The sequence below is a fragment of the Megalobrama amblycephala genome, linkage group LG10, assembly GCF_018812025.1.
Source record: "Megalobrama amblycephala isolate DHTTF-2021 linkage group LG10, ASM1881202v1, whole genome shotgun sequence".
NCBI lineage: Eukaryota > Metazoa > Chordata > Actinopteri > Cypriniformes > Xenocyprididae > Megalobrama > Megalobrama amblycephala.
In genome coordinates, this window is record NC_063053.1 from 27442589 (window position 1) to 27455570 (window position 12982).

Sequence of the window (12982 nt, forward strand, 5' to 3'; positions counted from 1 at the left end):
TGATTAAATTTAGGCTTTTATTCACATATAAACATTGATCAGCGAACACAAACATAAGCTCAACCAAACCTGCTTGACACGTGAGAACACTGGTTCTTCAGGATGCTCAAATGTTCTGCATAACACACGACAATGAACCTTATTGGTCCTTGCACATCAAGCAAAGATGCTTGAGCTGATGAATGTTTATATGTTAATAAAAGCCTAAATTAAATCTGTTCTGTGTATAAAGTATTTGTGTATGTTCAGAAAATTTGGACTAAACTGCTCAATTCATGTGGATTAATTTTACAATTTCTTTATGAATTTTTTAAAATGTCAAACTGGTAGTGGAGTAGCTGTCAATGGAGGGACAGAAATCACTCAGATTTTATTTAGGTTTTATTTTATAAAGATCTTCATTTGTGTTCTGAAGATAAACGAAAGTCTTACAGGTTTGGAACGACATGAGGCTGAGTAATTATTGACAGTATTTTTATTTTTGGGTGAACTAACCGTTTAAGGACAAGGCAAAATTATTTTATGTGGTAATCAACCATCTTTAACCCAAGAAGAATCTGAAGAGCTTTATTTTTAGCTTTATTTGTTTACCTTGGTCGCATGGTGATGTGGGTGCAGATTTGGATCGATCCTCTTCTAACTGCGGGGATATGGGAAAGGGTTGTGGATCTGGACCCTGAGAGATCTGTGTTGAAAACGGCAACAAATCATCTTCATCATTCAATCATGATTATGTTTCAGGAGGCCTAATCAAGTACCTAAGTGCTGCTCGCTATAAAGACCATTATGTCAACATCAGTAATCAGTGTATTTTCTATTATCTAAAGCTACATGGAGGAGAAGGAGGCTTTTGTCCTTTCAGTCCTATGTTCCCACTTCTCTTGTGCGGACAAATAATTCCTGATGATTGTTGCTCTTACTTTTTTTCTCCTCTGGACGCTGCCGGAGAGTTTATCTGGAGTGACTCCAAGGTCGGACAGCACCTTAGCGATGCCCCTGGCGTCCACCCCACAGTTAGGAGCTACATTACTTTCACAGCGCTTGTGCACATTCATCTTACAAACTGAGAACAGAGAAATGAAGGGATATGGCATGAGAAGTTCAACTGTATTTCAATGCATGTCTGAATCTTGGAAGATTTGGGGATATAATAGGGTAATTATCATTAACTAAACCTAAAACCATAAGAAAACATTCTTTATTTGAAATAAAATATAAAAAAAAAATAAAAAAAAATAAAACTTATTTTATTTCAGCTAGTTGCCAAGGCAACCTTTGTCATTTTCATTTAGTTTAACTTGATGTACTAAAATAACTAAAACTAAAATAAAAATTACTATAAAGATTTTTTAATTTTTTAATTTAACATAACTTTAGCTAAAATTAAAACGAAAACAGAAAATATAAAATTAAAAAGTAATTCAAAAAAATAATAAAAACTAAATAGTATTCTAAATAATAACTAAAATAATGCTAACTAAATGCTAAAATAACAATGGGTAATAGTACATATATGCAAACAAATAAATAAAAATAAATTAATTACGAAAGTATAATTTAAATTTTTCTGGACATTTCCATTTGTATATAAATTGCCAGTCTTTTGTAATATTATATTAAATAACAGAACAATGCAAAACTAGACAAATGTGAATTCACCATAGAAATAGCCAGGAAATACCATGCAATGACAAATTAAATTAAAAATCCCTGAAAAATGTCCAGCTTTTCCATGATTGTGGGAAGCCTGTAACTATATATTTCCCAGAATGCTCTTCTCACCTTTGCACTGCAGCCCTTGCCGCAGCAGGCCCCACAGTAATGAACCGCAGTGGTCACAAAACGTGAGGACTTTGTAGTTGTGAATACTGAACTTATGAGGCATATTGACACTGAAGCGCTGAGATCCCACCTGCAGGGGGCAATAGAGGATCAGAAAGATGTCTATGCAGCGATCACAAGCATATATATATATATATATATATATATATATATATATATATATATATATATTAGGGCTGTCAATCGATTAAAAATTTTAATCTAATTAATTACATACTCTGTGAATTAATCGCATACATAATTTTTGCTGTGAAAGTATTAAAAAAGTGATTTTAAGCGAAGATGCTTTTTTGCTAAACCTGAAAAGTATTAAAAAGTAGCATTTAGAAGTTATATTAACTAATAATATAATTTTCTACCATATACAATTGAATGCACCTAGCTAACAACAACTTGCTTTGTTCTGGTTTCACCTCACTCCAGTCTAAACTAACTGATTTTATAGGTAGGCCTAATTTACTATACATTGTCATTTAAATAACCTGAAAATATTGTGGATTATTAAGGCTAATTTTACTAACCACTCTTGCTAAATGGGGTAAGCACACTTATGTTCTCATTTCAGAGTTGTTCGAGTAAATGAATCATTATAGACCGTGTGGACAGATCATCAGTTGTTGTCATGATTCATTAAAATGAATATGTTCAAATGAGTCATTAGGTCGCGAATTGGACATTAGCGGACGTTGACGCGTTGCATGCGATCGCGACTATCGCAAAAGATTTGTCAACACAGAAAACACTTCACCACTGGATAGGATATTCTTTTTGTTTACTGAAAGTGTGGTTTATGTCAGCTGCACGTGCAGGGCGCCTGTCAGAGAAGATGAGGTGACGTTTTTTGAGCACTATTCACACCCAGCGGTTATTCAGTAAAGACATTCTCCGAATGCGCCTCGTGAAACATGGATTCGGTCTAACAAACTTTTAGCATTGTGTCAGTTGATTTAGATTATTATGTGTGAGGTAGAGAGAGTGTAAAGACGGTGCTTACTTTGAAGAAGAAGAGAGCTCGCGCGCACGAGGGAGGAGCTCTGCTCTTTCTGTCCGTCAGCGCAGCATTCATCTCCCTCATTCATTACAGTCAAATAGTGGCTAGAACGGCTCCAGGTTCAAAGGTCAATACGGAATGGATTAATCTGCGTTATTTTTTTTAACGCGTTATTTTTTCTCAGATTAATTAATCGAAATTAACGCGTTATTTTGACAGCCCTAATATATATATATATATATATATATATATATATATATATATATATATATATATATATATATATACACGTATACACGCACACACACACAGTGATGTTGTTTGCTAACAATAAAAAACACTCCAGAGGAAAGTTGTATTGCTCAGGTGTTGCTCTTTAGCTCAGGAGATTTAATGGAAGTTTCCTAAAATTAAGCAGACAAAATGAAAAAAAAAAAAAAAAAGACAAACTTTAAACAATGACAATGTTGACACAGCTAGAGCAGGTGTACTCAACTCTGGCCTTTAAGGTTCATTTTCCTGCAGAGTTTTGCTCCAAGCCTCCAACCCTAATCAAACACACCTGAACAAGTTCATAAAGGTCTTTAGGATTACTTGAAAGTTGTTGGTCGCATCCAAAATCGCTTACTTCCCTAGGCGAAAAACAGTATGTGACAAAAGAATTCACAGTACTCATAAAAGACTGCGCAAAAAGTACCCGGATGACCTACTACTTCTCGCGAGATTATGAAGTGTGCATATGATGGACACTTTACTATCCCATGAGGTCAAGGGAGAGAATTTGTGAATGGCAGTGAAGCAACACAACTAATGCTGGTAGGTCACATGATAATGACAACATAGCAAATGTAGTATATTTGGACTGTATTCATACTACACACTACATAGAACATACTTTTTTTAGTGGTTGTGAAGCACTTACTTATTCAAAATAAGTATCTACTCAAGAAAGTATACGATTTTGGACGCAGCCATAGGCAGTTGAGTTTGATCAAGGTTGGAGCTAAACTCTGCAGGAAAGTGGAACTCAAGGGCCAGAGTTGAGAACCCTTGAACTCAAGTATAGAACTTTGAAATTAAAGTGTAAACTCTAGGATAAATTTGATGAGAAATGTATGGGTTTGTATTGAAATATCTGACTTTTCATTGCATCTTTACAAATCTGAACGCCGTTTGAAACATTGTTCTGAAACTCAAGAAAAGATTTATGGGTTCTTTTTTTTTCACAGGAAAAACATGAAAAGCAGAAAGCCTAAGCAAAAGTTTCCATTTTACTCTCACTGGTGAAAACAACCGAAACAAGTGATATTAAAGAGACATCATGTGTGATTTTTTTTTTTTCAACAGTTTCCTCTCACCTCCTCTGTGGTGTCCTCCTGTTTCTTCAGCCCTGCACATTTAGTGATGATCAGCTCATGGCAGCGTTTATGAACTACACAGGTGCACACTGAGGGTCAGAGACAAGGAGGAAACAAGATCAGCTTTACTTTTCTGATGTATTACCGTGGGCTCACAGATAAGAATGTTTTCAGCTACAGTATAGATATGATATTTTTAGGAGGTTCCTGTCCATGCCAGTAGTTTCCTTCATTTCAGATTGTGTGCTAGTCACTGCTTAAAGGAATAGTTAATCTAAAAATAAAAATTCTCTTATTATTTGTTTGCCACGTATTTAGTTATTTTATTCTGTGGAACACAAAAGGGGAATTTTGAAAAAAGTACAAATTGACTTCTTTAATGATACTTTTCTTGCATTGTTGAACACAGACTCGATGGCTGTGGTCACTTTGAACTGTTGTTGTAAGGAAAAGAGCAGCCTAAACATTCTTTTGAAAAAGGGACCTGTTAAGCCCCTATTTACGTATATGTCTGTGAAGTTTCAGTTCAAAATACCCCAAGATCATTTATTATACCATGCTGTTTGCCCATTTTTGAGTGGAAGGAAAAACATGCTGTTTTCGTGCATGTGTCGCGAACACAGTCGGTTATGTCTGTGAAAGTAAACAGCATGGAAAGAAATTGCATGTGTATATTAGATCTGTGATCTGTGTAAAGACAGAAGATCACTCACTGCTCTTGATTAACTTTAGTAGCTTTAATAAGAATAGATTTCTTAATTTAATGTTGCTATTAAATGCTCTGGTGAGATAAACATGGAAAACTCATGGGTGGAGCTAAGATAATAGGGCAGATTCCGTCGCCTGTCATGGGCGGGGCTTCTGAAATCTGTAACTGCTCATTTGGAGAGACTTTATAAATCATGGGGATTATTAAAAAAAAGGAGTGGGTGGATTTTTACCATTATAGGCTGGTTGTTTACACACACTGTGGACACACATCTGTGTTCAAACACCTTATAAAAGTGAATTTTCATAATAGGTCCTCTTTCTCTTTTGTGTTCCACCGAAAAGACATTAAAGATGAGGATAAGTAAATAATGAAAGAATTTTCATTTTGGTTGAGTTATTTATTTAATAGGAATGTTGATGTGTTTTTTGCTTTAGATTTTGTAGCTATACTTTCGATGAACCAACAAATTTGTTGAACAGAAATACTGATATGGAGAAATATTAAGAAAATGTAATTTAATTTACCTACCTTGACACTGATACCCTTGCTTTCCTAATACACCCCTGTGAAGAGAAGGTGATCAGCTATTATTTTTTCCTGTATAGTGACACTAAACACAACAGCATATATTTTAGTATAGTATGCATTAGACAGTTCATATATACATACATACATACATACATACATACATATATAAAAGAAAAACAGAAAATATTTTTAAAAAAAAATATTTAAAAAGGTTTTTTGTAACCATTTAATATTCTTTTGTACAGTCACACTAAACTTAATATGTATTATAGTACACATTGAACAGTTCATGAATAGATGGTAGATCATTCGGCCAAAGTATCATTTCTACAATTCAATTTACAAGCTACTGACCAACTGATAAATAAGTTATTTATCAAATTCATGTATTATTTTTTACTCAAATTTGGTTCTTGTGAGTGACTTAGAGGAAGGCATTCCACCTACTTTATATCATTATTGGCATTATGGTAACACTTTAACAAAAGGTAAATTAACTACATTAATTAGTATGAACTAACAATGAACAATACTTTTATAAATTCTGTAAAAATATATTTCTCATTGTTATGTTAGTTAATGCATTAACTAATGTTAACAAATAGAGTGCAACAGTCAGGTTCTGGAAGTAAAAACTCTCATTTTCTCTATAGGGAATTTGATTTTGAACGATAACTTAAACCTTTAAAGACAACCCTACTGTGAGTTATGAGATTATTAATCCATGGTATTATGTTGAAGCCGTCACATTATTTCAGTTTATCTTTAATATAATCATATTTAACAGCAGAATTCCTAGTGAAAAACTACATTACCCATGATGCTGTACAGAAAATGACACCAATCAGTGAGTCGAAAAAAGCAACACATACTAAAATAAAATAGCTCTTTAGCCCCGCCTACTCCCATGAAGCATCGCGAATGATGTAATGAGTGGATCTCTCTAAGCTCTCAAAATACTTAAATATTTGTGAATATATGCAAATTTTGCAATAAACTTAAAATATATTGTTTCTATATATATATATAATCAACATTTGTACAAAAGAAGTTTTATATGTGTCCATCATTTTTAATTTGATAATGCTGTTCGCAGTGCTTCATGGGAGGAACTCTATAAGACCGTACTGCAAAGTGTTCCCGATATGATTACGCAAAAGGATATGTGGACAAATATCCTCCTACGCTGAAAATTGCTTACAGGGATAGTATCCTGGTAACTCTTTCTGAGAAAATAACTGTATATAGATTTCATAGGGTGTGTGTTGTTATTCATTACTCTTCCCTTCAGTTTCAGTCCCACACATCAGGTCTGCACCTTATCTTTTAAAACAGCCATATTCTTCCTGTTCTCCAGAGAGGTGGGACACAGCGTGCCTGTGCATGGCGGTGTTCTTGCACAGTGTGGAGGAGGACAGACGAACTCTACACATGCATTGTAGCACCGTCGCTCTGAGCCTCAGGGCTTTTCCTGAAGTTACCATGGAAACGCAGCCCTCTGAGGGTAAACCACCCGTGAATGGACTTGTGAGGAGGGACAGTGTATACTGCTTATGTCAAAACTCAGACGCAGATTTACCAACAGACGCAGCTGTACAAACAGCACTCTACAAGTCTGTAAATATCAGTTGCTATGGGACTCACCAGATGAAGTCGCGGCAGTGCGAGCAGTAGGTGGGCTGTCTCAGGTAGGTGGCCATAAACTTGTGCCCATTGACTTGATGCACCCTCCTCCGGACAGCTCCCTGCCTCTTCCTGGGACGCATGCGTTCACGAAACACACGCTCCTCATTCTCACAGCCTCCTGCTGCAAAACACATAGAAAAGCACAAACAGAAGTTAAAAAATGTCAGCATTCACAAAATTATTCAATAATGTGCACTCATTCATTCAGGTGCACTAAGTAACATTTTTCATATATATACACATAGCGCTCAGGAATGTGTAAAATAATTTGGTAACACTATACAGTAAGGTTTACAGTAACATTAACATTAAAATGACCTCAATGAACATCAAAGAACAATATATTAATACAGCAATTATTAACATTTAATTGTGTTAATAATTAATTTTAGTAAATAAAAGTTAATGTTCACAGTACATTAACTGATATTAACAGATATTACTTTTGATCTTAAAAATGTATTAGTAAATGCTGAGATTAACATTAAGATTAAAAATGTAATATGCCCAAAATATTAAAACTATATTTTCCATATCATTCAATATTGATATTTATCACAATATTTATTTTATACCAATTAATGGAGAAGGAAATGCATTCCACATGTAATAAGACTAATAAGACTGTAATAAGGTGCTGCACAACATAACTTGTACGCTATTTTAATTAAAATGTATTTAAAAAAACATTGTTTTAAACATCACTGTTGTTGTAGTGAAGACCTTTGCATTTCAAAGTGTATTTGACAATAGCTTTTCTAAAATTAAATGGTGAAATGCTGTTGAAGTGACTCAAAGCATCTTTGGAGATCACTCTAAGGCCACTGTGGCGGCTCCAGGATTTTTTTTCTTAGGGGTGCTAATGGGTGCAGGGCAGGGCAGGGCAGGGCCGAGAGCTGTGGGAACAGAGTGAGGCCAGTGGCACAAATGTTAATGAGCATCACCTGTGTGCCACACTGGTCTTGTTGTTTTTTTATTTGGTGATTAAAGTTACATTGAACATTCGCCAGTTTCAGCCTCCTTCTTCCCTGAGCCTTTAACTTTGTTACAGGGGGCTTAACAGTTCAAAGGAGGTGCTAAGAATTTTTTTAAGTCCACTGAAGTAGCTTTAAGCATTTTTTTTCTAGACTACCTGATATCACTCAGCTATGTGTCCTAATATATCACATGTTCCTACGACAGGCGCTATCATTCAACCAATCAGAAGATTAATTGGTGTTCTCTATTGGCCACTAACAGTACCTGTAAGGGAATAGTTCACTCAAAAATTACAATTTTGTCATTATTTTCTCACCATAATATCCTAGGTTAAATAAAATGTTTAATTTTTTGAGTAAACTAATCCATTAACTGTGTGTTTTTCTGTTTGTGTTAAGAAGAGCCATGCAGAGGCAGCGATCATTAAACCAAGGGGCATGACTGTGACAAAGGCACCATATTGGAAAGCTGTCAGACGCTCTCACTAGAAAGGAAACAAGGCCACAGGGGTGGAGCTCCACTCTTTCTCTCTTTTCTTCTCATTCTCTCTGTGGAGCATGAGAACTGTGATCACTCCTGAGTATTCCCTTATGTCAATGTATCTGTCTGCTGCAGTCACACTTCTCAGCCCTGAGAGAAAGAGAAGGAGAGAGACTGGACTTGGAGTCACAAAATGACAAAGCAAGTTGTGCCAAACTGGCAGGCCGACGGTCATCTCCTGTTATTAATAAAGCCATTGTATATGTGTGTGTGTGTGTGTGTTTTTAAAGCTCTTTTTGCCAGCCGAAAAAGAAACCGAGCCAGGCAGCACTGCTGTGCATAGCAAAAAACCTTTGACATCAACAGTAGAAGACAAAGTGCAGGAGAACAAGCCTCTTCCTTTCAGACTAAACAATCAGCAATCCAAAAAATGATGAACATTATGCATAATTATATTAACATAATATTTATTAAAACCAAATCACATCAAAATCTGAGTATTTCTTTTTTATTATTTTACACTGCTTCAGATAACCATAATAAAGTAAAAGCTACAATATACTCACTGGCTATTTTGTTCTTCACTGAAGAAGAAGAAGAAATGAAATGAAATGAAATGAAATGAAATGAAATGAAATGAAATGAAATGAAATGAGAATATTTCCACATCAATGAAGGCGGAATCTCAGAGCACACCTACCTACTATTTGGCCTGCTTTTGTTTGAAATTATGTCACACCAGTTCATTCTTTGAATTTGCTTGAAGTATATCAAGGCCGGCCTTAAGCGTATAAGAAAATGTTTTGTATACATTACTATTAAAAGTTGTTTAGCTATTATTATTAATTGTAATCTTTTCAGATCATTATCTGATCACCAAATATTCAGAAAAAACAGCTGATTGCTCACTAAAACCCAGTTCACTAACAGATTGTCTATTCAAGTAATTTCAAGTTCATTTAGATTCAGATGTGACAGAACATGATGATATCCATTTAACCCATTAACCCATTCATTTACAACATTTAGACCAGTATTTAGGTTGATTTGTGAACCTGTTGTGAGCATGAGAGAAGTATTATTGCATTGACAGGAAAATTATCATATTTCAAGAGAACATGATAGACATGATAGAGATTACTGCATTGACAAGCCAAACATAGTGAGAAGGAGGCATGTGACTTTGGGAGAACATGGCCCATTTTGGGCTGGCATCCCGACTAGCATGACACAGCAACATTGGCTCAACCGATGACATGAATTTATTTCTCAGTATAGACACAGAAAGTGCAAACTTCACCTGTAACACCTTTAAAACTGAAAGCCTTTAGGGTCTTTCCAAGGACTGCAAGATACTCAAGATAAATACAATATGCAATAATGATAATCATAAGTAAAATCAATTCAAATTATATTTAAACATTTAAAAAACTTCTTAAGTTGTTCACAAATTAAAACATTCCCTTTCGAAGTAGAACTCTGAACTCTGCTTCTGGTATTGACACTAAAGGAAATCAATACCCACTATGCCATGCTGAGGAAATGCTTACCTCACTAGGCTGTGAACAAGCACAAACAAAGTGGGCATAGCATTAAATTGACTCTATGGACAATCCAGTCAGAGTCAGAAGTTTGTCAACTCCATGGGTGCATCCCATGTGACTTATATAGTGGCGCTACTCCCTAATCCAATATAGTAGGAAAGATCCCCAAGCTTCTGTGCTCAACAGCAAGGGAATTCCTGGCTATCACACCTTTCTCCCTTGCAGGACAGGCCTCAGCCCTATATGGCCCCAAGAGCAGATCTCAAAAGGGAAAATACCAAACATAGCCTCAGCTATATCAGGCATATCTCACCTGATATAGGAGATAGTACCACTCATTTTGTGGTTGCAACCACAATACCTGTGTCCCAACCTTTTCACTTGTTATTATTTTACTTGCTTCCAAAGGTCCAAACGAGAAGCACCAGGACAACTCACTTGTGTTTCTGTAATGTTGGCAAACTCAGAAATGAATGAGAGCTGGATCCAAATGCAGTGTGTTTAATAAATCAAAGTAAAGGTACAAAATAATCTTGAAAAACACCAGAAAACTAAAGGAACAATAAGAAAACTACAAACTGACTACGAAATGGGGCATCAGACAGGAAATAACTTAAAAGTCCACAAACAAGACAAGTAACATAACAGAGCCAGTCTTTAGGGAGCAGATTCCAAATGCTCCATGATTAACAAGAAACAAGAGTCCAGGAGGGTGGTGGAGTGGAGGGGATAAGTGGCAGACCAGGCCCGTGAGGTGGGACTGGAAACTACGGCGAAGCTTGCAGTTCAGGAAACCAGGGCAGTGCCAGCAGAGCAGGAAGCCTGGGTGGAGCCAGCAGAGCAGGAGGCCAGGGCAGAGTAGATGGAGCAGGAGACCACCAAGCAAAGCAGAAGGTGCAGGAGACCACCAAGATGGAACAGGCAGATCTAAAGACCACCGATGTGGAGCAGGTAGAGCTGAAGACCACCAAGGCAGAGCATAAAGCCATGGTGGACCCGGCGGAACTGAAGAGCAGTAAGGCAGAGCAGGTGGAGCTGAAGACCATCAAGGCAGAACTTGCAGATCTGAAGACCAGAACTTGCAGATCTGAAGGTGGAGCAGGTGGAGTTGAAGACCATCAAGGTGGAGAGACCACGGTGGAACTACTTCCGCCACCTCGGGAGGAGCTGTAGTGGTTGGCGCTGTCTCAGGAGGAGTTGTAGTGGATGCCACCCCTTTGGGAGGACCAGGGAAAGTGTGTGCAGCCCAAACACACAAGGTGGCGTTTGCCATCACAGGAAGTTCAGCCGATGGTGGAAGGACCTCTGAGACCACCAGACTCGGGCCCACTGGATTTGGGACCACCGTAATTAAAAGCTATGAGACCACTGGACTTGGAAGCGCAGAGACCATCAGACTTGGAAGCGCTGAGACCACTGGACTTGGAAATGCTGGGACCACCGGACTTGGAAGCACTGGGCTTGGGTGCTCTGAGACCACCAGACTATAGACTACTGGACTTGGAAGCATTGAGACCACTGGACTTGGAAGTGCTTGGAGTACCGGACCTGGGACCACCAGACTTGAGACTAGGGGTGTGCAGTGGAGCCACTATCTGTATCTGTATTTGTAATAATCTCAAAATTATTCATATCTGTATCTGTATTCAGATAAAACAGGAAGTGGGCAGGACTTTACCCAGAAGTTCGTACAATTACTTGAGAAGACCGTTATGAACTGGTGTAACAGCCTATATATCTGTTTGCTTCAGATATATCATTAAAATATGCCTTGTATAACTGAAAAAATATATATTTTTATGATTATAACATTTATTTAAATATCTTCTAACTGTTTGAGCCGATAGTCTTGATGGAAGTGCTTCTAGATGTACATGCAGTTGTGCTTCAGATGACCGAGTCTGAAACCCAGCTCAGGGACCTTTCGTGATCTGATAAATTAATAGGCTATTTAAATATATTCTAAATAAAACAGAAAGAGTTCCTACGCAGTTCGGAAAAAGTATGGAAATTGATTTAAGTAATTTTCAGGCCTGGAAATTATGGAAAAGGCAACAGGAATGTGGCTACTTGATTTGCGTTCAGTTCATTCATAGAATTCACACTCATTTACTTCCCACACTCATTGCGTAGTGATTTTAGAGGTTTGTGTATAATATCGTGCTTTCCCTGCATGCTCACCTGTTCCTATGCAGCTTGGAAAGTTATGAAATTTGATTTATGTAATTTCCAGGTCTGGAAATGTGTGGGGAAAAGAAAACAGCATGGAAAAAATATTTGTTTCAAGACTATTTCCCCTATTCAATTTTCTAAATATAAAATTACCTAATAATTAAATAATAATAATAATAATAATAAATTATCGTACAAGCAGAGTGATTTCATAGCAAACGTTTAGTGATTTAGTGACTGTTGTTCATGACTGAATGAATTCAAAACTTTCTCTTTACCATAAGAGGCAAACTTCACTAAACAAATGTGCGTGTGCCTCTCAAACCAGCAACAGATATAAAGGAGCAAACGTACTAGGTATATACTTACACATATTGAACAGTATGTGTATGATGTAGTATTTTAGTCGATATTACTCCTCTCGAGCTCTGATTTCAGAGAGACACAACAGCAACATGGTTATTTGATTTGCGCTCATTTCATTCATAAAGTTTACACGCGTTTTCTTCACACACATATTATTGCGTAGTGATTTTAGAGGTTTATGTAGGCTATTGGGCTATGATCCCCTGGCTCACCTGTTATCCAGCAAAGATGAGGAGTGACTGTTTCAATCTCAGCCGAATATTATTTGTCAGAATTATTCGTTATTCATATTGAAGCCATTATCCGCGCCTTTCTGAATAAGGTA

General features: G+C 36.8%; 1 protein-coding gene and 1 long non-coding RNA gene across 3 annotated transcripts in view; one reads left to right on the forward strand and one right to left on the reverse strand.

Moving 5' to 3' along the window:
- Nucleotides 1-12982, reverse strand: part of prkceb (protein kinase C, epsilon b) — a 135285-nt gene that overhangs the window by 52693 nt on the left and 69610 nt on the right. For both annotated transcript variants that reach the window (XM_048205602.1, XM_048205604.1), the window contains exons 3-8: nt 7076-7238; nt 5432-5466; nt 4192-4280; nt 1783-1912; nt 921-1063; nt 592-685 (exon numbers count right to left, since the gene is read on the reverse strand). In XM_048205602.1, the coding sequence (XP_048061559.1) occupies nt 592-685; nt 921-1063; nt 1783-1912; nt 4192-4280; nt 5432-5466; nt 7076-7238 (654 nt within the window). The remainder of the gene's footprint in view (nt 1-591; nt 686-920; nt 1064-1782; nt 1913-4191; nt 4281-5431; nt 5467-7075; nt 7239-12982) is intronic.
- Nucleotides 5508-8842, forward strand: LOC125277256. Its single transcript, XR_007186866.1, has 2 exons — nt 5508-7119; nt 8494-8842. It is a non-coding gene; the product is annotated as an uncharacterized LOC125277256 (long non-coding RNA).